This window comes from Sporothrix brasiliensis (genome assembly GCF_000820605.1).
Source record: "Sporothrix brasiliensis 5110 chromosome Unknown Cont21, whole genome shotgun sequence".
Taxonomy (NCBI): Eukaryota; Fungi; Ascomycota; class Sordariomycetes; order Ophiostomatales; family Ophiostomataceae; genus Sporothrix; species Sporothrix brasiliensis.
In genome coordinates, this window is record NW_024467140.1 from 2,561,937 (window position 1) to 2,586,217 (window position 24,281).

The window sequence follows — 24,281 nt, forward strand, 5'->3', positions numbered from 1 at the left end:
ATCTGCTCCAACCCACGGCACCCCAAAGGACTCGGGAACGGGGAAATGGTTATTTGTGTGCGAGTCGCCTTTCTCCCGTCGCATGCCCTTCGGTAGAGTAGTGGCCGGCTGTTGCACGACCGGACCGCGACCTTAAAACAAGCAGGGTGATTCATAATGTCGCGAAGGATTCGTTTCTGTATAGGCACTAAAGATTGCGAAACCGGTCGGAGCCTTTTGGAAGTCTGACCTTCATCCAACAAAGTTCTTTTTTATTCATTTCACCTGCCACGCGGACGTAGAGTTAGTTACGATACTTGATCAAAATCAAAGTACGTATATTGTATACTTACTGTTTTCCGTTCTTCTTGGAGTGCTTCTTGTGAGCGCCCGGGATCGTACACACGCTCACCGAAAAGTTCTCCCCTGATTGCGAAACAGCGTGAACGAGGACATCGTCGCCGAACGGCCACTGCAATTCTTAATAAGGGTTTTCCCAAGGACACAGATAGAGCATTCCGACGAAGATAAAAATAAAACAGGGTACGACGAACGTAGACCAAGATACGTACCTCGTCCGTTTCGCGCAGGTCGTCGCGCTGGTCGTACTGCGCAAAGTCGTAGCCCGTGCCTTTGAGGCACTTCTTGGCGGCCGCAAAGGCGTCGGCGCGGTGCACGTAGCAGCCCTCAATGTCGGTCTTCTCAAAGGCGTCGCCGACCCAGGCGTTGTAGTCGATGGCGGTCTGCAGCACGTAGTGCAGATGGCGGGCCAGGTCCTTCTCCCGTTTGCCGTCGTTGTCGGGATGCGCCGACAGCTGGATGGTGCCGTCGGGTCCCGCCAAAAAGCCCTGGTCGTTGGGCGTCGTGTCAAGGCCGACGATGAACTCCTGGCCGGCCGGCGCCTTGGCATAGACGACGACGCCGTCGCCGTGGGCCAAGGGCTGCGTGCCGTCGCGGACGTCGTATTGGACAAAGTCCGAGGGCTCGTAGCCGAGGTCCTGCAAGGCCTTGGAAGCAAACGCCTTGGCGGCCTCGACCGTGGCGTGTGTGCCGAGCACGTAGACGCTACGAGTTGGCGCCGCCGTTTCACCGTCTTTGCCCAGGACTGTCAGGGTCGTATGGTAAAGAAGCTCTGGGATGCCAGACATGATTGTTACTGTTGTGTTCAATAGTTCAACGTTATTGTTCGTCATAAAACGGTTGTCGTAGAATATTGGTCGTAAATCCGTTGATGTATAGTATCATAGACATTGCGTTTAGGGAGTATTGCCTACAAACGTTTCCTTGCGCAAATATATACTTTAGACGACAGAAACGTATCAGCGCATTGATTTCAACGGATATGACAGCCGACTTCCCGTACTATTTTGTTATAGTTGTGTGGTGCCACAAATAAGGAACACATGATGCTGGTGGACTGATCGAGAACTGTCGGCGATGCGTGTTGGTGGCGCAATGTCGAGTTAGGTTGGTGTAGGGGGAACAAGTGTGAATGAGTAATCCGCCTACTAACACAGATATTGCCTGTAAGGTGTCATGGCCTAGACGCATCACCCCACCCTCACCACGCTCGGCCGTTTCCGTCCGTCTCTCTATATAAATCAAAATGAGAACAGACCAACAAGTCTCACCACCGGACACACAACTTGGCAACGAAAATGTCGTCTGCAAACATCATGCCAATGTCTCGGATCGCAATTGTCGGCGTCGGCTAGATCGGTGCCGCAGCTGCGTACGCGCTCATCCTTGGCTCCGTCGCGGGTGAGCTGCTCCTCGTTGACGTCAAAGTGGACCTGCGGGACGGCCAGGTCCGCGATCTCGCTGATGTGATCTACAGCCGCAACAGCCGCACGCGCGTGCGAGCGGCCACGCACAGTGAAGCTGGCCAGTGCGACATTGTGGTCATCACCGTGTGGTCGAAGCATCCCATAGGTAAGGGAGACATCGCATCTGTTTCTGCTGTCCCAAAGGCTCGAGCTGATGTGGCTCATTTGACTGTTTAGGCGAAACCAGCTCTCAACATGTGTACCAAACCGTCGCCATTGTTCGGAGTGCGTGCCCACACCATTCCTCCTTGCTCGTTAAAAATCGGCTAATTGAAGGATAGGTCGCGGCCAATTCAATCGATCTCTACGTATTGGGCGTACATGGCGATGCGCAGGTTGTTGCGTGGTCGACGGCGATCATCGGCGGTGCGCGTATGGACAAATCGCTCCCACCGGACACGTTTGGTCGCGCCGAGCTTGCAAAGGACAACAAAAATCAATCGCAAGCCATCATCCGGGTCAAGGGATCAACGCCCTCTGGGATGGGCTCGATCGTGTCCAGCATCTGCTCTTCCATTGGCAACGACAAACGAAATATTCACCCCATCAGCCATTTCCAGCCGGAGTTTTCCAGCCGGAGTTTGGTTGCTGCTTCAGCCTGCCAGTATTCCTGGGAAGGAAGGGAATCATGGGGACGATTCAAATGCCATTGAATAGCGACGAGCGAAACCACATTGTCGATTCAGCAAAGGCTCTCAAAGGTACAGTTGACAGGTTCAACGTGGATTAGTAAGTATATGAAGGTAGTACTGGCCGCAGCCAAAAGACACAGCCTGCCCATAAACGCGGGCTCATGGCGGGTACGTACTAAATAGGGTAACCTGCCAAGGTGTCAGTGCAGATAAGGCTACGCTTCATTTTAGGTTGCACCCGAGAAAATCCGCATGCGAGTCGAAGGGAGGAGCGGAAATGTGTGATTGTGAGCAAAGGCGACAAACCTTGCTTCGTCACACAAACGAAGCGCCAGCCCTTGTCGTCAACTGAAGTTGAAATCGGAAATATTGTACGATACGACATACAACATGCGCCCTTGTTTGCTTGCCCGTCCCGATCCATCCGGATTCCGCCTCCCTTCACATAAGTGTTGGGGCACCCATGCCAAGACGGCCCTTTGCTCGTTTGAGCGATTCTCGAGTGTCATGCCAAGAGCCAAGACGTCCTCCTGTTGATGGTGGTTGCTGTGGCTGTGCTGTCTTTGTACGTCGCATTTGCATTTGGTATTGTGACAGTACGAATGTACGGGTAGACACGAACGGTGCGCACTCATTTCGCCAACCTCGCTTCTCGTCGATGATTGTCTCTTTCCTCTGCTCTGTTTACATTTTCTTTCCACTCTTGTGTATTGATCTCTCATTCCGAAATGTGCATGTCGCCTTTCGCCCTGCTCGTTACCACTTCTACCCACACAAGAACCTCCGTTCCCACAGCCAACCATGCGCGTGCGACTGTTCTCTGACCCAGCAGGCAAGCTGGTGTCCGTGTTGGCTTGGTCGTCTGTGGCCTACGCCGCGCTGGCGAACGCTGCGGTCAGCACACATGTCGCAAAAGCCGACACGGACATCTCGCCCGGCGTCGTGAACGTGGACTTGGTCTTTCCCCTCAACAACACGTATGCTCCGTTTGACGGTGCGATGCCTATTGTCTTTGCTCTGAGCCGCCCTGACATTGGGTCTGTTCTGCAGCTTCGGCTCAGCTACAGGCTGTTCGACCTGGCCAACGCTGCTTTGGGCCAAGGTCAAGTGGTCAACCTCTCTTCGGACTCTGGCCCCGTCCCGCAAACAAAGAACAATGGCGACGGGGAGTATGCCTTTTTCATCCACTTTAGCGACGACGCCATCGCTGGCCGCATTGGCCAGTTCCTTGTGGAGCTGACGTTGATTTATGTCGTCGACTATCCCGGCGACAAAGACGTGCCCAGCTCCGTCGTTCAAGTCCCCCTCATGTACGACATGATTTTCACGACGCGTACGGGCGCGCCGCCGGCTGTTGTTCCCGGCATGAACGTCAGCGACAGCGGCAGCGGCAGCGGCAGCAACAGTTCGACGCCTTCGTCGTGTGTGCCCCTTGGCGCCGCGTCCTTTTACTATCCAATCAACATCACCGGTTTCATTACGGAAAAGGGCATCAACTACGGAGTGGTCTCCACAGACAAGACGCGCCACCTCCTGCCCCCGTGTGCCGTACGAGTCGACCCCGATACCGCAGCCTCCATTGCAGCCGGCTCAACACAGACCACGGCTACGGCGACCGGCACAGGCGCCACGGGAAGTCCTACCGCCTCTCCCAATGCCGCTCTATCTGGACGGGCTTCTACGTCTACTATTGTTGCCACTGTCTTTGTCCTGGCAGTCTTTCAGTGCTTCCATGTTTTTCATTGGCTTTGAGGGCCTCTTCGTTTTGAGCGTGAACCAGTAGACGGGAAGAATGTATGTGTTGGGAGTGATACGTGACCCAAGATGTGTCTACATGTATTAATAGTCGATGCCATATTTGCCATGGAGTCAAAATGAAAGATTAACAAAAGACGAAAAGTCGCCCTCGGCGGAGATCTGTGTTGCAACAAGTCGCGATTCCTGCGGTGTAATAAGATTGGCAAATTTGAAACCTGAAATTGCCTGCACATTGTTTGTTCTGTCTGGTGAGTGCAACAAAAAGTATGACCACAGCTCTCATAACACCATGATGAAAAGATGCAAGAATTCTCCGGTTAGCTTAAAGCTTCAGCCTTTCATGGCTACATAAAACAAAGAAAACATGGGCCTGACGGGGGGACCAGTACAAACACTCCTAACCATGTATTAACTATATACAATAACATATTTAAAATACCTTGAGATCGATCCATCTCTGCAAACCATGACTTGTTCTTTCATTCTTGTCACATGGGCAGCACCATTTCTGCGCCGTCCCACGCCCACCGGCACAGCCCTCCCTACTCGTAGTGGTTGGCGACCTTGAGGCCCTTGAAGACAAAGTCGGTGCCCGCCCGCTTGTCCAAGACCGTCTTGTGGTGCACGTCCCTGACGCGGGCGCGCACGTACTCGGTGCCGGACACGACGTCGCCGGTGTCGACCTTGTCCTCGTCGGTCAGCAGGCCCAGCCGCTCGAGCAGCGGCGACGGCACGGGCTTCATGGGGGTGTCGTCGCCGGGGCGGCTAAAGTAGAGCAGGCCGAGGCGGGGGATGTTGATCTGGTCCTGCGGCGGGGTGACGACGCGGTGGACGGTGGACTTGATGAAGCCCTTGGTGAGGAAGGTCAGCGTGTCGGCGGCGTTGCAGGTGATGCCGCCGTCGACGGGGCGGACGTACTTCCAGGCGCCCTCGGGGGTGCGGATCTGGAGGCCGGCGACGTGCTGGGAGAAGAGGAGCGTCAGCGAGCCAAAGTCGGTGTGGCCGCCCTTGGAGTAGGCCTGGGCGCGGTCCCACTCGTCCTGGGAGCGGACGTTGTAGATCATGTAGCGCAGGTGGTCGTCGGACAGCTTGTCGTAGTCGTGGGCGTCGGCGAGGTAGTCCTCGTCGGGCAGCTCGAGGACGATGGCGATGAGGACAAAGAGCTTGCGCACGACCTTTTCCCAGACGTCGCGGTGGAACGCGGCAATCTCGGCGTAGTTGTCCTCGACGACGGCGTGGCGGCCGATGTGGTCCCACTGGGGGATGGCCTTGGGGATGTTGAGCTGGGCGTGTTAGCTGCGTGCAGGGGGAGATAGAAAAAAAAGTGAATAACAGAATAGACTGGGCGCACCATCTCAATGTTCTCCTTCACGCCCGTGTCGCCGATCCAGCGCGAGTTCTCGCGGTAGCCAAAGTACTCGCCGTCGGCAAAGTTGCACGGGAACCGGCGCTTCTCCTCGAGCGACTCCTTGAAAAACGTGTTGCCAATGCTGAACTGGCGCAGCACGCGCTCGTCGTCGATGCCCGTGTTCACCACCGACCAGAAGCCCACCTTGCTGATGGCGTCGTACAGGTCGCGGGCCAGCTCTTGCTTGCCGCCGGGCGCGTCGAACCGGCTCAGGTCGATCTTGGGCAGGTCGGCCCAGTCCAGATCTTCCTTGGTCACCGAAGGACGGCTCCACGGCTTGATGAGGACCTTCTTGTCCGGGCCGGCCGCAGCCGCAGCCGCGTCTACCGTCGTGTCGATTGCGCCGGGGGCCATTTGGATATTCGGGGTGAAATAAAACAAAACAGTTTTTTTGTAAAAAAAAAAAATGATTCGTGGTGATGCCAAGTCAGGGTTCTGTCCAGCCTACGTCCACAATCGTTTCTGGTCAAGGGAGGAGAGTACGACTAAATAAGGAACGATGGCGTGCCTCGGAGGGTTCTCGATGTCTTCAGATCGAGGCTGGCAACCGAGAGTACGGGGCGTAAGCTGCATTCATTATTTCACACAACACAACCGGCGCCAACGGCACGGCCTTTGCCGTTTGAAATTGGTCCGGAGAGGGGACAGCAGACTACGACATTTTTGAACGTCTCGACGTCGAGGACTTACACGTCACGGATCCGAGCGGGGATCTCTGAAACTGTCCGGACCGGGTCGACAGGGCCGCCGTGATTGGGGGTGGTTGGGGATGGATGGCCGGGTGGGGCTCCGTTAGCGTCGACGTGCTTGCACCCCCATACAACGCCATATGGGAGGTAGGTGACGTGACAGGGTGGACCAGTGAAAGTTGCGTCAGACATGGCGAAGAAAGGGAAAGAAAGGGAGAAAATATAAGGATGTGTGGGTGAGAAACACTGACGTTGTGTTCCTTAGGACGAGTAAATCGTAAATGTACGAACCATGGCAATGAGTATGTGCACTGGGGAGCTGACGTCGGGTAGGACCACTGGTTGTTATCTGTCACAGAAGCGCCTCATTTGAATTGTATTTCCTGTATTCTGTATTCTGTATTTCGTATTGCTTGCCTGTGTATGTCGTACGTGTTCCCTTGCTGGCCGCGTCTTATCTATCCTGCCATCGACAAAGAAGATTGCGATAGACTGTCACAGATTTCACGGATAGAATCATTTCAGTGTCACAATGTTGTGCCTATGAAGGCATCTTGACAGAGTGCTCTTGATGTTGTCTGTCTACTCAGCTGGCTGGGGGGTATTGGTGTACCCTCGCCATGTTCCACAATACGTCTGGTGTTGTTTCGTACCGGACTTCGGCAAGCTTGATCTCGCTTTCGTGAGCACGAGTCAGGGCTCTTAAAACCCCACTCGCAATGGCTGCTCAATGCTGTCCACTGCAATCTAGTACGACTTGTTGAGTCCTTCCCTCGGATCCTCGTTCTTCCATCCGTTTATTTTCATATCCTGTCGCGAATTCAGCCTGGAAGTGCACGCCCGTGGAAAGTTAGCTTTTACGGGTTCTTGGAGATCGGCAGCTGTTGAGAGGGACCCCGATAATTTCCCTTCTCGGCCTAGGTTCCGTTTGTTAGTCTACAGTGGTGCCTTGGTCCTGCAAAGCCGCACCGCACTCGACGTGTGTGCCATCTAGAGGCTGGATCACGCAAGGCTGAAGTGGCTCCAGTTACTATGCCTTTAAAGGTCCGCTTAACCCTCCGTTTAATGGTCCGCAAAATGGTCCGAAGGGACGATCCAGAAACGTCCGCACCAGAGGAGAATGTCATTGGTCAAAATGACTTCCATCAACACGCACCATACGTCGTACAGGACGAGATAGTCTTGGCAGCCGACGGCAGAGCAAAACGTGGAGGATCCTGTGAACGACAGCCCTACGACAGTCTTATATTGCCAATCAAGTCTCCTTACTTCTGTCCGGCTTCCACGAGACTCTCCAACGTCGCCCTCCACCCTTCTTACCAAAATGGCTGAAGACTTGTCCGAGAAAAAGTTTGCCGGCGTCGTCGGTGAAAGCCCCGTCGTCTTTGCGACCGCGTCGTCGTCGTCCGACAACGAGAACGGCGCTCCGCAACATGCTGCCGTCCCCGACGATGTCGACCCGGCGTTTCACAAAGCCGCCATGTGGAAGGCCGACATCTGGCTCGTCGGCTTCTACTCGCTCGTCTACGTCTTCCGCGTCATCGACTCGGCCAACTACTCCAATGCCGCCATCATCAACCTCGAGGCCGGCACCGGCATCAAGAAGGAGCTCAACCTCGACCCGTCGCAGTGGGCCTGGACGCTGTCCATCTTCTCGTACAGCTACCTCATCTTTGAGCCGTCCAACACGCTGCTGCTCAAAATCTTCCGGCCCTCGCGCTGGATGTTTGTCCTCATCTTCTTCTGGGGCGCCGCGGCGTGCTCGTCGGCGGCCGCGCAGAGCTTTGGAGGCATGATGGGCGCGCGGTTCGCCATTGGCGCCGCCGAGGCCGGCTTCTACCCGGCCGTCCTCTACCACATGGCCTTTTGGTACAAGCCCGCGGAGCTGCCCAACCGCATCGCCTTCTTCTACTCGGTCGGCCAGCTCTCGAGCGCCCTGTCCGGCCTGCTGGCCTACGCCGTCAGCTTCATGGACGGCCTGCAGGGCATCTCCGGCTGGCGCTGGCTGTTCATCATCGAGGGCCTGCCGGCCACTGTCTTGGCCGTGATTGCCCTCATCTGGCTGCCCGATTACCCCGAGTCGGCCTGGCACTTGAACGAAAAGCAGCGCCAGTATCTGAGCGGCCGCCTGGGCGAGCGGGCGCCCACCGGCTGGGGCAAGAACTGGGACTGGAAGGCGCTGAAGCGGCTCTTTTCCGACCCGACCTTTTACACCTTTAGCGTCTACTGGATCGGCCACGGCATTGGCGGATTCGGCATCAGCTATGCGCTGCCGACCGTCATTTACGAGCTGGGTTTTACCACCACCACCAACTCGCAGCTGATGAATATTGTGAGTGGCGTGGCATGACTTTTTTTTTTTTCCTTTTTAAACCCTTTTTTTTTCAATATTATCTTACTAACACTGATCAACAGCCTCCATACGTTGCTACGTTCCTGTTCCTGAACACCCTCGGCTACCTTTTGCAAAAGAAGATTATCCGGCCCTGGACGACAGCCGTGGGAAGTAAGTGACTCCGGCTCCGCATACCTGCAGTTGTCTGTTTGCCTGCTAACCACGTTTAGTCGCCTCCACCATCATCGTTTGCTACATCATCTTGTTCACTGTCCACAACAACGTCGTCAAATACCTCTTCCTGATTGTCGCCGTCTCCTGTGCCGGCTCAGCCTACCCCGTCATCTGGCCCGAGCGCATGCGTGCTCTCGAAGGCACCGTCTCGTCCGGTATCGGCATCGGTTTCACCAACGCCATGGCCCAGTTCAGCGGCATTGCCGGTCCGCGCATCTACAGCACTGTCTTTGGCCCCACCTACCATGTTTCGTACGGTATCTGTCTTATATTTTTGGTTGTCGACATCACGGCCCTCCTGCTATCGTGGTTCTTTGTCCATCGCAAGGACAGGCGGGTTGCTGCTCTGGTAGCGAGTGAGGCCGCGGCGACTCAAACAGTAGCAGTAGTATGATAGTTGGCGCTGGTCGTGGAAATGGAAACTGTGTAGTAAATGATTTAGATCGGAATCTAATTTATTCGGAATTTGCAACTCCGGTCAACCAAGAGACGGCCTCGTCGTGGGAAAAGTGGGTCCTGTGCAACAGTCACGGGTTGACGTCTTGGGTTGTCTTATGTCATCCACACGGTCGCGCCTTCCCTCGGACTGTGTATTGATGGCTCTTGCCTATTTGCCCCTTTTGCGCAGTGAATGGTGCTGCCCACCGAAAAAATCCAGTTGTCAAAATTTCGTCAACTTGGGGAGCTGCAAACCCAACTACAACCATCGCTCTACTCACCGCAACACGGTTGTGACTCTCACACCGGCGCATTTCTCCTCCAAATTTATACAATCTCTACACTGGAATCGAACCTTCCTGCGAAACTGAGCCATGGCATCTAACCTCGCTGGGCCATCGGGTAGCTTTCGAAAGAACAATAGCTCCGACGAATCGGATAAAACGAGAGGATCGGAAAACACAACTGTGGCCGCAGCTGAACATCACAGAACCGACAGGTACGACTTCAAGGAACCTTCTGACGAAGAAGCCTCATTGTACTATTCCTCTTTCCCATCGCAGCCCCGTCTGTTGGGACGCACATCGAGTGCAACGACACCCTGGTTCTACGAGACATGGCCGCCAAGAGACCGTTACTACCCATTCGGGCGGGAGTGCGTTCTTTATTCTGCGACGGTTTCCGGTCCTGTCGGTCCTCACGCTATACACGCATTGTGGGAGTCGACCACGCGGCAGAAAGTCATTGGAGCCCTTTCTCTGATCGACTGGACATCGATTGACGTCCTCCGCATTGGACGTGCGACACTGGCTCAACACGACAGGCCTGTGATCGTGTGGGTCGGCGTCGCATCCCGTGCTGTCGACGGTCAAAATGTGTCCTGGCCACTGGTTTCTCATGTCTTGGGGCAGATTCGCCGCATCCTGGACGACGATGGGTTGTGCTACGTGGAGTGTGAGTTGCGCGTCTCCAATGTCCTGCGTGCTGCCGGTCCGCGTCTCACCGCACCGCCGCTTGGCATAGGTCGCAATGGACACCGACAGTGGGAGGTCGACGTTACACAACACATGGGCACGATGATCGGCCAAAGTATCGAACGGGGTGTCAAGAACAAAGACAACGACAAGCACAAAACGAAAGACAGAAACAATGTTCCCCGGGGCACTCTTGGCCTATATCTTGCTCCAGTGCAATCTTCGCCCACCCCAGCAATGTCGGCCAGCGACGTACCTGACCCGAGTACGACAGACAACACGAGCGAGAATGGGCCCGTTTGGGGTCTGACTTGCCATCACGTGGTCTTTGAAGACGATTCCAAAACTGTCACCGGCACCGCCATGGAGAACAAAGTCGATATTCTTCTGCCGCCTCTTATAGTTTTGGAAGAAGATATACAAACAGCCGAGGAGCGAGTCGAGGACTTGCAAAATAAGATTCTGATGCTCGATCAACCTGTCCAAGGCGGCGGTCAGCCTTCGGTAGAGGACACTGCCGAATCTCTTCAAGTGATCTTGGACCGGCAGGCCTTGGACCGGCAAACAAGCCTCCTGGACAGACTTAGGGCCCTTCAGTCAACGGATACCAATCGTGTAATTGGTCAAGTCCACTACATTCCGCCCGTTCGTGTGAACACCGACCCCACTTTCACTCGCGACTGGGCTCTCATCGCCCTTGACAGGGAGAGATTCCCAGAGTCCTTTTCTTTTCACAACATTGTTGACCTTCAAACGGACCGAGATGGAAACAACACCCGCAGACTTGTGCGTAAGGCGCTAGGCAATACGGAGTTTGTTTTCCCCGGGGATGGAGGATTGCGCCTGCAAGGTATCATTCCATTGCAGGAGATGCGCGGAGGACGGATGTCGCACCGCTTGACCACAACCGCGGAAGATGATGACTGTTTCATTGTTATGAAACGCGGGCATACGACAGGCCTGACTGCCGGCGTAGCCCTTGATATACGATCAATCACCAGATATCTGCCTGAACACGGCCTTCCGAAGGTGGTATCGTATGAATGGACAATTATGCACATCGACTGCAAGTCGACAGAAAGGCACTCTTCCCCCCTTGGCAAGATAAGTATGTTTTCCAGCGGCGGAGATTCTGGTGCCGCCGTATTTGACCTCACGGGCCGGGTTGGCGGGCTCTTGAATGGCGGCGCGGGGAGAAAAGTGGGTTACTTGACGCTGCATGACCTGACATATGCCACGCCGATGGAATATGTCCTCGGCGACATTGAGGCAGAGCTTGGGAATCAAGTTCACATCATCTAGTGGTGCAAATTCTAAGCAGTTGTAATGTATGGTTAGGAAATCTACCAGTTGTGCTTTTGTATCTTGAATTTGAGTGACTTGCGCCGAGTGTATGACATTATTGGATATTTATGAACATATTATGATATCTGCAAAACAGCGCCGTCCTTATGTGTAAAAAGTATATGTAAAGAAAAAAGGACGAGACAAATGTAAAGTAAAGTGGAAAAAAAAGAAACTATCGCAAATAACAGAACGGCGCAGAGGTGGGCTGGAACGGTGGGCTGGAACGGCGGAGGGAGTGGAGGGAGCCCTAACCAGGAAAAGTTAAGCGGGAGTGTAAGTCGACTTGAGAGAGCTTGCTGTAGACAATGGACCTGGGCTGGGTGGACGGCGAGTCTTGTCGCGCGAAATTGCGACTTTTACGAGAATACGAGTCGGATGGTCCTGTGGCACGAGATACCCAGGGAGGAGACGTCTTAGTTTAGCGCCGGGCCACGGCTGGGGCCGCACCTAGGACAAGTGGTCCAATCAAATCCTACAGCATGTCGAGTGACAACAGTATCCTGCATCACAAGAAACACATTGTAAGTGGCTGACTTGATGTCAGAAGCCGGAAGTTGACTAGCGTTAAGCTGCCATTTTTTGATTTCTCGCTTATTCTCTGAGGGCCCGCAGCCCCTGTGCCCTGGATGTGCTCTTCGACGCCCCACGCCCCCTTTGACTAGGCGCTCTCTTTGACACTCCTGAATACTGAGACGGAGCACGGCTCCTGGTCGACTGTGACTGCCCTCGTCCCTCTCTCTCCCCGCCTCGCCCAGACGCGACAGACTTTCCGCCCTCACGCCCGCGCCCTCGCCTTGGTCGTCGTCCACGCCCACCATTTGGTCCTATTGATTGGTTGAGAGTGCGGACCGACCATGACAGGGCCACCGAGTCGGGCTGCGTGCTCTGGTCCCACTCCGGGTGTTGCGCGTCCTGCTCCAAGATTGATTGCATGGTCACGTCCCGCTGGCTATCTTGCGAACCTGGGCGCGTGTAGCCTTGTGGAAGGATCACCGCCGCAAGCGACCGTGTCCAGTCCATGACGCTTGGTAGCATGGCGACCGACACGACCGTGCCGTGATCGTGCTGCGACGCGTCGACGCTCCTCAAGGTGACCGTGGCCTGGCGCGTTCTTGAGCGGGTGTGTGCCGCTGGCCCTGCAGGGACGGGAGAGACTGGAGAGGCGGGAAAGGCCGGATAGACGGGAAAGAAGGCATCACGGAGAGCACGAGCGGTCGGGCGCTCCGCGGCCGTGTCAGCGAGCATGCATTCGAAGTGGGGCGCGTGCTGCCGCATGAGCTGCTGAAATTGCCGGTGCCTTGGAAGCCAATGAGCTTCTCGTGATTCGACGCCCTCGAGGCTGACCAGGCACTCGAGAATGCACACACCAAGCCCGTAGATGTCGACCATGGGCGTCTGCTCGCCCCCATGATAGATCTCTGGTGCTGCGTAGAACGGCGTCGCTGTCCTGGTCGCCGTGGGACTCGACATATCAATCATTTTCGATATCCCGAAGTCGGTGACGGCCCAGTGATCTCGAGAAAAGAGGATGTTGGCGGGCTTGATGTCTCGGTGTATAATGTTCCGCGAGTGGATGTACTCCAGTGCGGCCAAGATCTGGGGGAGCATGCTGCCCAGCAAGACTCGCATCGGATCGGGCGGCCCGATGTCGCCTGCTCCAGTTGCGCTGTATTGCCGCGCCGACCTGAGCTGCCGGATCCGTGAGCTGAGGCTTCCGTCATACACGGGCATGAAGATTTCGACTGCGCATCCCATCTGCCAGCCCTGGTGGTGGAAATACGGGACAATGTGGTCCTAGAACAGCGGTTAGCTTGACGTTGAGAACATACGTGTCGGTTAATCGAGTGTGTATCGTACATGGTCTACCGTCTCCACTAAATCAATCTCCTTCATCAGCTTCTCCTTAAAGGCACTTTCTGTAAAGATATTCCATTCGTGCAATGGTCTCCATTGGAGCACCTTCCGCGCGTAGTGCTCGCCAGTATGGAGGTCCACCACCCGGTCCTGCGCATTTCACTGGTTAGTCTCGACGTTGTCTGCGGATTACACGGGGAAGAGAGCGAAGGTGATTACCACTTGGCCTTGTGCGCCAGCGCCAAGAGACCTCCGGAAGGCCCACTGGATCTCTTCGCCTCGCTTGCGGGCCTTTGGATGCACTTTGCGGAGGTTGTACGACTTGGCTGTGGCCACGGACGGGCCCGACTGCATGCCTTCGAATGTCCTATATTCTTCGGGTATCTGTTGCAGAAAGGCATGGCGTTCGGCAGCGAGCGCTGCTTTTGTCTTGTCGTTCCCTGCTTTCCGCGGACGGAGATGGAACTTGGCACCTCCAATGTTTAGGATCCAGTCGCTCTCAAGTTGCACGACACATTGTCTCGGCCTCCGTAGAATCTGGTTGCTGCTCTGCGTTTCTCCAAAGTCGACGAGCTTTGTGTTCTCATTTTTCGAAATGTCGTGGAGAAGTAGCTCGCCCGTTGTTGGGTGTAGGTCGAAATAGCACTGGTCTTTTCGCAACGCGTTATTAAAGCCTCCCCAGCATACCATATTGCTTTACGACCACGGTCCTAATTTCGTACCTGTATTGGCATATGTATTGCCCCGAAGGAGGATGTCGGAATTGAAAGGCAACCGGCCGAAAGTGACAAGGCGTGAGGGGATTTTGGCTGTTTGGTCCGTGCCGATCCTAAAGATGTGGGCGGAGCCATTTTCTGGGTCTGGGCGCCGCCGGTCTCGATTAGCGTCGTCTCTGACGATTGCGATGGCTTCGTCGTTCACCGGACGCAGCCAAAAAACAGTCTTGGGCTCTTCCATCGTGCAAGTTGTCTGTCTTGCAATGTGAGGGAAAGAAAAACAGAGTCCATCACGACGAGCGAAAATTACGTTATTTACTGATTTTGGTCGGCGGCAAGGAGAAGGAGCAAAGGAGGCGCCCCGAATCGATTGGCTGCGGCGCGTCGGCGCTTCTAGGCAGCCAAAGTGGCTGGGGGTTACCAGCAAAGCACCCACAACAGCTCGAGCAGCCTCAAAAATTGAAATCGCCCGCGGAATTTGCAACAACACTTAACCGCCCGTCTTCCTTCGCCACCTCGTCACTTTTGTTTACTCTGCACCGCTGCCCATTCCCTACAATCATTGCCCATTTCCGACATTCGAAATCTTCGAACGGTTCCTCTTAATCTGTTACGCCAGTTCCATGACAACGCGCATACTTTATGGCTCCTAAAGCAAAGGTCCGGCGACCGGCCAAACGCGCGACACCAGCCGACCGTCGCCCAACCTCCCGCAGACAGACTCGTCGCGCCGACCGCGAGACACCCGTCGCAGCCAGCTACACTGGCAATGCCCGAGATACACAGAGACCCTGGACGCCGCTGCCGGACCCGTTCGATGCCGAAACCTACTGGGCCTGGGGGCGGAAGCATTACGGCGAAGACTGGTTCGAGCTGCGGGAGACAATGCTGCGAGAAAGAAACTTCCTCAAACGCGACGTCAGAGATGATCACGTCTTCCTAGTACGCCAGGCCGAGCTACGGAAAATGGAACGCGAGAGGGAGGAGGGCAAGCTTGTGCTGGACAAAGGCAAAACCTGGGAGGAGCTGTTGGCCTGGGCTCGGTGGCATTATGGCGAGGTCTGGTACGAAGACCAGCAAGCTCTCGCCCGCGACAAGCAGGCAGCTGAAGACGAGACGCTAGACCCGGCAGAGCGGGAGAAAAGGAGAATAAAGGCCGACAAGCGCTCTGCACGTCTATACTTTATGCAGATCGACAAGGATGAGGCGGAGCTCACGCGAGGGAGGACCTGGGACGACATTATGGCATGGCTTCCGACAGCCGAGCAGCGCACCGCTTTACAGGTCGATAAGGAGGCAAGCCCTGCCGCCCTTCCCTCGCCAACCAGCAGCACGCGTAGCGACAGCAGCCGGATCAGTACGTTCCCGCCCACCCCGACCGATGCTCGTCGCCAGGCGCTAGACGGGCCACTGTTGAACACCCCGAGAGAGAAGCTTGTCTGGACGGCCAAGGCCGGCTGGGGATACACAGAGTGGAGTGCGGTTCATTCGCGCCTGACCGAGGCGGACTATGCGCGACGAAAATGGGAAGCAACAGAGTTCGCTCGGACGAGCAGGTCGCGGCGGGAGGAAGACGAGGCATGCGAACGAGAGCAGCAGGAGCAAAATGAACTTCGCAGAAACCGGGCTGGTGACGACTACTTTACGTTTTACGCAAAGTACGAGGAAAACGCGCGCAAGCGAGAGGAGGCGATGAAGGCGCTCGATCTCCGACACAAGGCCTGGATGCAGGAGCAGATCAACACGCCGCCGCAGAACCAGGAAGAGATGGACCGGCGGTTCGACCGCTGGGAGATCCAGGGGATCTCGCGCCAGGAGGGAAACCGCCTCGCGCGAATGTACGGGTTCCCAGAACGGCCGCGTTTCGTGTTTTCTGGCTACGTGCCCAACTTGGAATGGCCACCACCGCGCCTGGAGGAAAGACTACACCTCCCGGTCCTCAGCCATTCTGCGACTTGGGCAAACTCACCACCGAAAGACGAGGCAGAAATGGAAGCTCGGTTCCGCTACTGGGATGGCCGGCTCAGCCGCGCAGAGCAGGACGAGCTGGCTCGCATGTACGGCTTTGGCGAGAGGCTGTCGGGCCACGAAGGAGACGGCGAGACTCGCGAGCAGAAGCAACAACGGACCTCGCCGCGTGTCGACGACGCCTCCCGCAGAACTCTCGGTGGCCGAGTCGCCAAGACGACTGGACAAGGACGGAAAGGCGCCCGATCCGGCACCACCAGAAAGACACAAGCGGCACCCTCGAGTCGCAAGAGGCCGGACAAGACAGACACGACAGTTCGGGCCAGCCGGAGACTCGCTGGCCTGTTGCCCGAGTATGGCATGCTCCCGGAACGACGCGAGGCGCGGCCGCTCCACAACACCTCCATGCCACCAGCTGCGAACACAGCACCGACGAAAGGTTTGGGTCCTCGGGCTCGTGCGAAGCCTCAGGGGACCGCAAAGGTCAGGAAGCAAAGGGGCGCAGGGGCAGGCAAAGGCAAGGGCCGCAAGAGTTGAGTAGGGTGTTGAGATGGTTCTGACTGCTGTTAATATCCTAGTTGGTTTTCTCTTCTACGTGAAATTTGTCCATGCGCTGACGGCAAACATTGTTTTTATTTCTCCCATTTAGTCCATCGACCTGCTGCATTGTACTGGAATTGATGTACCTTACCGATTATCGTCACGTATTCTAATTATACCCACAACTCGTTTCCGTGTTTCACTGAAACGGTCCTCCAACGACACCAACAGATTCGTAAATAAAAGAAAGGGGGATGAAGATCGTCGAATAATATACGAGTCGCGGCAGCTCAGAAAACCCAATTGAAATTTCGGATATAGGACATCTTTGAAGGAGATCACCTGTTCACAGGCCAAGACCAGGAGTTCCATGAGTACCGGAGACGAGCGCACCTTGCCGAGATCGTTTGCCTTCTCGGCCCCCCGCCCTCTGGAGCCTGAGCCACAAGTTCTTTTCTGTCGACGGTAAGCGGAGGACCACTATCACATTCACGCATGATTGACACGTCTGCTTGACAGGACACCTCCTCTGGGAATTATTCTTTGCGTGTCAGATTCTCCTCGAAAGAAAGGAAACGTCTCTAGAGCCGTTGCAAGGATTGAGACCAGTTTTAGAACTGATGGGCAAAGATGCTCCAGTGGGATCCGCAGAAACGCAGCTCGGCCCAGGAGCTCGCCAAGAATGATTGGATTATGGAGCATTCTAGGATGGAATACAGAATAGGAGAAACAAACTTTAGGCGGGTATACCCGTATCCGGTCCCGCGCTAATGTGTGACAAACCATGCAATTGGAGAATTTGATTTTCGTATAGTGTGTCCTTGTATACAAAGAACCAGGCATCTGTCCATATGAAACATGTTTTTGATTCGAATCCCGGCGTCAACAGGCGAATAGTAGCAAAGCCAGACGGCAAATGCCTCGGTTAAAACGGTACTCCAAAATATGCAAATAAGAGAATAATTACCTCCAAATGGCAGTTTGCCTTGCTTGCGAAAATCGATAATTCACACTCACAAAGTATGTGATGTGACCAATTACACAGAGTTGCAGAGTACGAGAGAGTGCGCGGGGTCGAGGAGGGGCGGACGCAGAGAGTGTGTGAAGGTTGCAGTGGTTGCCTATTTATGAGGCCGGGCACAAATATCCCTCTCGTTCCCAACGTCCTCTACCACTGTACGACATAAACATTCCCTATCTTCCCTCTCAAAACGCCAACAAATATTCCTTACCTCCTTTTGCATAAAACAAAAGCCGACAAAGCATCATAAAAACGACCACATTCTACTCATAACTCACTTTTTTCTCCCGTCCACTCGTAATGGGCCTCTCCAAGCGAGAACGGCGCGACCTCAAAAAGCGCATCAGCGAGATTATGACCAAAATTGACAAGAAGACGGCCGAGCTGGATTTTATGACAAATTCGCTCCGAGAAATGAGTAGCGAAGACTATGTCCTCATGATGAGCAAAGCGTCCGGTTCCTTGGAGCGACGCGCCAGAGAGGGTGTCGATGGCGGCAGCAGCGACAATTATTACAACGACGTGGACGTCGAGGCACTGATACAAGAAAAGATCCGCCGCATGGAGGAGGAACGCATCGCCAAGGCTGAGTCCCTCGACCGACTCTGGAACAAGTTGTACGAATTGCAACAAGAAGAACGAGAACTCGAGGGCCTGCCAAGAATTGATTAAATACAGATTTACAGTTCGGGTTAGATGCGCTAGGTTCGAAATGTTTATTCATGATGGAAAACATTAGAGATATGATTTCTTGCTATGCACGTTTTAAATCGCCGTGTCCTTCGTGTCCTCTTCGTCCGTCGTGTCCTCTGAGTCCTCTGGGTCGTCTGTGTCGTCTGTGTCGTTTGAGTCATCTGTGTCCTTCGGGTCTCTTTTGGCGCACAGTTCTTTTCCAAACTTCAACGCATACTGCTTCGCTATGCCCTCCATCCGGTCCCGGAGGGTTTCGTAAATTCCGTTGTCCTCCAGGTACTTACGGTATACTCGTGATTGCTCGCACCGTCTCTGCGCCTCGGCTTCCACCTCGGGGTGGTCTTCCAGATACTTGGCGATGCGTCTTTGTTCGTCTTCGTCTGTGATCGGAGGCGAGCTGCTACTGCAGTCACCGGCCAGAAACTTGTAGTACATGTCAATGGCATCCCCCGGTTTGCGCAGGATGTGCGCAATGGTAAACCGTTTGTGGGCTGTCTTCGAAATCGGGGCAGCGGGGTCCAACAAGACGTCTTCGCCGTACCACTCGATTGCCATCTTCCAGATGGCCGGGTCATCCTTTGCGCGGGAACGCAGTGCTTCGCGGAATTCTATGTGCGCGAGGCGATCTTTTTCCTTGTCGACCTCCTTGCCATCTTCCGAGTCGTCGCGGTAGCCTGTAATCCACGACGGCGGTGTAAAGAGTGGCAGTGGCATGGTCTTGGTGAACTCCCAGTCCAACACGGCCTGAATTTGCAGCTCGTCGTTGACAATCAAGTTCGCCGCGTGCAGATCGCCATGGGCGAGGATGAATGGGCCGCTATCGGACGCAGGATCGACCACGTCCAGTAGCATCGGCCGGAGAGCATCGAGAGCAAACAGCTCTCTCCGCACCGTCTCGAGTCGAAGGTTTCCGATTGGTGCAATAAAGTATTCGGATACAACTTGGATCTGATGTTGTATAAAGTCCGTCATAGATGACCACAGTGGTGGCGGCGGTATACACAAGCTGTTGTCGGTCAAGGACAGCATTGGTCCGAGGACGGGTCGCGTGGTTGCTGTCACGTCGTCGGTGTCCGGAACCAAAGAACCTATGCGTGGGTACTCGAGTGATCGCATCTGGGCCAAGATGTCGAGCAGCTGCAAATACAGCCGCCTCCGGAGTTCTGGATCTGCGTCATACAGCAGCTTCCGGTGGAGGTATACGCCATCGACCCAGTCCATAATAATGTAGACCTGGCCTTGTTCGTTCTTGTTGGTGTTGGCGCTCTTGTCACCGGCGTTCTCAGCGTTCTCAGCGTTCTCAGCGTTCTCAGCGTTCTCGGCGTTCTCAGCGTTCTCGGCGTTCTCAGCGTTCTTAGCGTTCTCGGCGTTCTCAGCGTTCTTAGCATTCTTAGACTTCTCAAGGTTCATCAACGTCTTGAGTTTCTCGAACTTTTTAAGGTTCTCGGAGAACAGGATGTCCCTACTGTCCTTGCTGTTCTTGTAGAACATCTCTCTCGCCTTGATTCTGCGTTTTTGTTCGTCCATAATAAGTGCCGGCTCTCGGCCAAAAGCATGTACCCGTGGTATGGGAATTGTTGTGTTTTGGTTCATGTAGCTTTGGGTGGAACATAGCATTCATTGATACTAGGTCAGTCTATGTTTCTTTCTCGTGTAACAGATTAACGCATAGACTCACCGCATCGTCGTTACCTCACTCAAGACTTTGTCCCAAGGCTGGACAACTGTGTGTGGAAGAGGTAGGCGGACGACCCACCGAGTTGGTACACCGCCATTGTCGCCATCCTGTTTGTCAAACTCGACAAATAAACAGAAATTGAAGCTTCCAGCCAGTTTGCGTTCAATGCGGCAAGGCACGCCGTTGTTGAAGCGTGATGCCAGAGCACAGACGGCATCCGTGTCAACCGAATTCACAAAGTCTTTGAATGTGTCCTTGTCTTGTTGGCCAGTTGTCAGGCTGTAGCCGTTCTCGTCGAGCCGCTTCTTTCGCCCCTCCGCAATGCGGGCCTGGCGGGCCTGGGGAGAGTCGTGGCTGTCGTGCCCCTCCTGCAAACCATGCGGACTGTGCGAAGTTGCGCCACGAAACAGGCCAAGCCATGACCAGGCATTGATACGGTGGATAGCGGCGGATAGGTTGTGGAATATGCCAACACATCGTGTCCGCCACAAACCTAGCACCGATGCCAGCACGGACAGCATTGTCAATGGGACGTGTCGTTTTGCAATGCCGTAACGAGACAGAGATATCGGCGAGGCTGTTTTAGCTGTTTTGACAGTTTTCAAAGTACTCGGCCGATGAGCCACGGCGGTGCTGCAGGCCCGGTACAAGCTAGTACTGTGAGCGTTGTCTGCACCACGTGCAAGAGCTGGCGTGTCGCCGCCGGCTGCATTCGCTTTTCTGAGTGACGGTCGCTTGGTGGTTACGATGATGTTGACGTTGGTTGAAGGTTCTAGGGAAGGGAGGCTAACGAACCCCTAAATGATGCGCTAAGGCGGACCCAGTTTTATCTCGTCCAAGTCAGGGGTCCGTCCTGAGATGATTATATAATATTGTGGCGCACTGATTGTGGCTTGAAAGGCTGCCCTTAGATGGGCATGGTACCGTGTGACTACAGGGTTTCGCACAGTATACAGACACTGTCTTCCTTACCCACGCCGGTCGACGGCGGGATCCGCCAGAGTGCCTATCAAAGGCTGGACCGCGGAAGGCGCAAACTGAACTGCACGTCGCAAAAAAGCAGACCCTGCGCGTTGTACAATGTGAATTCACAGCAACCGCCATAGGAAGCGACACGCGACACCACGATTCAGAGACACATGAACACGACGCGACTGACTCGCAACACGGGCCGCAGATGGCGTCGGCGACGACGCAGCCGCGCATATCCCAGCGCCAGTCACTGGCATGCCGAGGTGAGTTTTGCAGCTAAACAAAAATCTGGTGATGCATGCGGTCATAGGAGATGACAGAATCTGAGCACCTGGGCACCGCTGACGTCACAGAATGCACCCGGTCGAAGCGCAAATGCAGCAAGGACATTCCGTGCACGCGCTGTCGACGGCTGGGCCTGGACTGCAGCCGCGAGGTGGTGCGGCTGCGGCGCGTGATTAGCCAAAACGGGCGCGAGATTGCCTTTCTGGACTCGTTGCGTGCCGAGCTGGCGGGCGCTGCTGGGCATGGTGGACGACACAGCGGCGGACACGGTGGTGGGCAGGGCGTGGCGCGCGTCTTGCAGCGGCTCGCGGACCGCGTGCAGTTCTTGCAGTCCGGGCAGACGGGGACGGGCGACGATGGCGATCCGACCGGCGTGTCGGGGCTCTCGATGGCCGGGACCGGATCACCAGAGCAAGGAAGCCCGCCGCATGCATCGCACGCATCGCACGCGCTCGCCAGCACCGACCCACGACCACACCCCCACGGCCAGCGCCCCAAATCGCGATCAGCGTCGGCGTCGTCGCAGGACATGCAGGACTCTCTGATTGTCACGGCTCTCGAGCACGTCGCCTGGGGCCGCAACACGGGCAGCTGCTACCCGCACCGGCGCTGCACGTGCCAATACAACACCAACGGCCCGACGCACTACTACTCGCAGCAGATCCTCTATTCGCTGGTGGCCGCCCGCGTCGTCCGCGACAACCTGCCCGGCCGCGACCGCGCCGAAGCCATGGTGCGGTTCCATCTGCGCCACATGGCGTGGCATCACAGCTGCCTGCACGCGCCGACGTTTCTGGCGCAGTGCACGCGCTTCTGGACGACGGGCGAGACGGAGCATCCGCAGTGGCTGGCGCTGTACCTGGCCGTGCTGGCGGCGACCCATTTTTGCCTGCTGCACAGTCCCAAGTACGGCCACGCGCCGGCGTTTGGCGCCACGGCCACGGCGCCGCCGCTGGCGGTCGACCCGAGCGACCCGCAGTCGGCGCAGTCGCTCTTCCAGGCGATGCTCGACGTGCTGCACGAGTGCCAGTTTCTGCAGAATGTGTCGCTGTTTGCCGTGCAGGCGATTGTCATCTCGACGGAGGTGGCCCACAACTTGGGCCTGAGCCAGCTCAATGCGACGCTCATGGCGGCGGCGGTGCGGATTGCCGAGTGCCTGGGCGTGCACAAGATTGCCGACGACCCGGCGCGGCGGCCCGGTGTGCATGGGAATGCAAGTGCAAATGCAGATGCCAAGGAACGAACTGACGGCGTGTTTGCCGTCGAGCGGCGCGAGCGCGAGATTGGCCGGCGCGTGTGGCTGCAGATGGTCATCCAGGACCACTTTGCCATGCCCTTTACGGACGCCTACGGAATCCAGCCGCAGCAGTACGCGACCGGCCTGCCACGAAACTGCGACGACGCCGAGCCGCACGCGGGCGACCAGCGCGACGGGCTGGTCGAGCAGCCGCCGACGCGGCCGACCATTGTCAGCTACAACATTGTGCTGAGCACGCTCGCGCGGCTCGTGCCGGAGCTCGCCGACGGCCTGGGCCCGCTGCGGGCGCGCAAGCCGCTCCACGAGCAATACGAGCACATCCTGGCGATGGACCACAAGATGCGGCAGGTGGTGCGGGCCATCCCGCCGTTTTTCTTGCGGCAGGACCCGGTGCTCGAGGCCCAGGTGCCCTGGCTGGCCATTGCGCGCCAGAGCATGGCCATTACGGCGGCCGAGAAGATTATCATGGTGCACCGGCCGTTTCTGTTCCGGTCGTTTCAGACGCCGCCCAAGGGCGCGTCGTCGACACCACCACCCTACATCCACACGCGCCGCACCTGCGTGTCGGCCGCCATGACGATTCTGCGCGAACACCGCAACATCACCGAGGCCGGCGACATGTCCTTGTGGACCCATACAGCGTTTTGCATTACGGCGGCGCTGCTGCTGTCTTTTGAGGTGCTGTGCAGCAAAGACGTCGACGTCGACGCTGACGTTGCTGTCGATGTCGAAGTCGACACCAACGAATCCGCCGACCCCGACCCCGACACCGCCCGCGAGCAGCAGGCGACCTACCGCAGCGCCATCCAGTACGCCCGCACCTACTTGTCGGGCCGCCTGCACGACGTGCTCGCCCAACGCGGCGTCCTGCTGATCGACTCGCTGTTCCCCGGCGGGCCGACCAGCGACGCGCCCACGCCGTCGCTCAAGACCAACGAGCACGGCAGCAGCAGCATTCGCTTCGACGACGTCGTGTCGGCGTTTATGGCGGGCTGGGCTATGTTTGGCGTCCAGTCGGATCTGCAGCGCGGAGGCGGCGGCAGTGTGGGCAGTGTGGGCAGTGGGCCCGGTAGTCTGGGCGTGCCGTCGCCGTCGCCGGGCATGGGGCCATCGGGGATGGTCGGACGGTTTGCTGCCGGTCCCGGTCCCGGTCCTGGTCCTGGTCCACCAGGATCCTCCCAGATCCTGCCATCTCTCCCGCCGCCGCCGCAGCCGTTTGTGCCCGATGTCGGCGTGCTTCCAGGCATGGGTGTCTACGGCCACCCCGGACAGCAGCAACAACAACAGCCACAACAGCAACAACAATATGCCGAGCCGATGCCGCCCATGGAGGACTTTGATGCGTGGTTCCAGCACATTTTTGCCACGGGAAACGGGACGACATTTGAGTAGAGGGACAGGATTCATACGGAGTACGGCGCACGGGGCATGGACGACGCGGATGATTAGCCCCTCGTCACGATTCATGAGACTTTTGAATATTTGATTATTGATACTTTATTTTGAATACCATACATTGTGATTTTTGCAACGGCCGTGCGCACAACAAATGCGGAATGGCCCCGGTGTCGTTTTCAGCTTTCAGCCTCAACAAGGTAACGTTTATTGGCCTTTATTTGTGTCGTTTTGTTCTGTCATGTCATCTCTTCGTCTCTTCATTTGATAGTCCTCACGCC

At 56.1% G+C, this 24,281-nt stretch overlaps 10 protein-coding genes across 10 annotated transcripts; 5 read left to right on the plus strand and 5 right to left on the minus strand.

The window, feature by feature from the left end:
• Positions 1-328: 328 nt before the first annotated feature.
• Positions 329-1,127, minus strand: SPBR_05255 (uncharacterized protein; the record flags this gene model as incomplete). The annotated part of the gene is made up of 2 exons (XM_040763532.1): positions 329-451; positions 552-1,127. The coding sequence occupies 2 exons, from the start codon at positions 1,125-1,127 to the stop codon at positions 329-331; spliced, it is 699 nt and encodes a 232-aa protein (XP_040615770.1).
• Positions 1,128-1,606: 479 nt separating this feature from the next.
• Positions 1,607-1,904, minus strand: SPBR_05430 (uncharacterized protein; the record flags this gene model as incomplete). Its single annotated transcript, XM_040763706.1, has 2 exons — positions 1,607-1,690; positions 1,716-1,904. The coding sequence occupies 2 exons, from the start codon at positions 1,902-1,904 to the stop codon at positions 1,607-1,609; spliced, it is 273 nt and encodes a 90-aa protein (XP_040615771.1).
• A 1,334-nt stretch (positions 1,905-3,238) lies between these two features.
• On the plus strand, positions 3,239-4,189 carry SPBR_08941 (uncharacterized protein; the record flags this gene model as incomplete). The annotated part of the gene is made up of 1 exon (XM_040767067.1): positions 3,239-4,189. The coding sequence occupies one exon, from the start codon at positions 3,239-3,241 to the stop codon at positions 4,187-4,189; it is 951 nt and encodes a 316-aa protein (XP_040615772.1).
• Positions 4,190-4,737: 548 nt separating this feature from the next.
• SPBR_05054 (gibberellin 2-oxidase) lies at positions 4,738-5,957 on the minus strand (the record flags this gene model as incomplete). Its single annotated transcript, XM_040763331.1, has 2 exons — positions 4,738-5,478; positions 5,547-5,957. 2 exons carry the CDS (start codon positions 5,955-5,957, stop codon positions 4,738-4,740), a joined length of 1,152 nt encoding a protein of 383 aa, XP_040615773.1.
• A 1,659-nt stretch (positions 5,958-7,616) lies between these two features.
• Positions 7,617-9,255, plus strand: SPBR_04913 (uncharacterized protein; the record flags this gene model as incomplete). The annotated part of the gene is made up of 3 exons (XM_040763190.1): positions 7,617-8,624; positions 8,708-8,798; positions 8,858-9,255. 3 exons carry the CDS (start codon positions 7,617-7,619, stop codon positions 9,253-9,255), a joined length of 1,497 nt encoding a protein of 498 aa, XP_040615774.1.
• A 3,140-nt stretch (positions 9,256-12,395) lies between these two features.
• On the minus strand, positions 12,396-14,431 carry SPBR_04785 (uncharacterized protein; the record flags this gene model as incomplete). Its single annotated transcript, XM_040763062.1, has 5 exons — positions 12,396-12,444; positions 12,474-13,414; positions 13,478-13,624; positions 13,694-14,124; positions 14,197-14,431. 5 exons carry the CDS (start codon positions 14,429-14,431, stop codon positions 12,396-12,398), a joined length of 1,803 nt encoding a protein of 600 aa, XP_040615775.1.
• Positions 14,432-14,832: 401 nt separating this feature from the next.
• Positions 14,833-16,695, plus strand: SPBR_04836 (uncharacterized protein; the record flags this gene model as incomplete). The annotated part of the gene is made up of 1 exon (XM_040763113.1): positions 14,833-16,695. The coding sequence occupies one exon, from the start codon at positions 14,833-14,835 to the stop codon at positions 16,693-16,695; it is 1,863 nt and encodes a 620-aa protein (XP_040615776.1).
• Positions 16,696-18,019: 1,324 nt separating this feature from the next.
• SPBR_05413 (uncharacterized protein) lies at positions 18,020-18,391 on the plus strand (the record flags this gene model as incomplete). Its single annotated transcript, XM_040763689.1, has 1 exon — positions 18,020-18,391. The coding sequence occupies one exon, from the start codon at positions 18,020-18,022 to the stop codon at positions 18,389-18,391; it is 372 nt and encodes a 123-aa protein (XP_040615777.1).
• A 93-nt stretch (positions 18,392-18,484) lies between these two features.
• On the minus strand, positions 18,485-20,611 carry SPBR_04760 (uncharacterized protein; the record flags this gene model as incomplete). Its single annotated transcript, XM_040763037.1, has 2 exons — positions 18,485-19,919; positions 20,169-20,611. The coding sequence occupies 2 exons, from the start codon at positions 20,609-20,611 to the stop codon at positions 18,485-18,487; spliced, it is 1,878 nt and encodes a 625-aa protein (XP_040615778.1).
• A 656-nt stretch (positions 20,612-21,267) lies between these two features.
• On the plus strand, positions 21,268-23,997 carry SPBR_04668 (c6 zinc finger domain containing protein; the record flags this gene model as incomplete). The annotated part of the gene is made up of 2 exons (XM_040762945.1): positions 21,268-21,325; positions 21,383-23,997. The coding sequence occupies 2 exons, from the start codon at positions 21,268-21,270 to the stop codon at positions 23,995-23,997; spliced, it is 2,673 nt and encodes an 890-aa protein (XP_040615779.1).
• Positions 23,998-24,281: the final 284 nt, after the last annotated feature.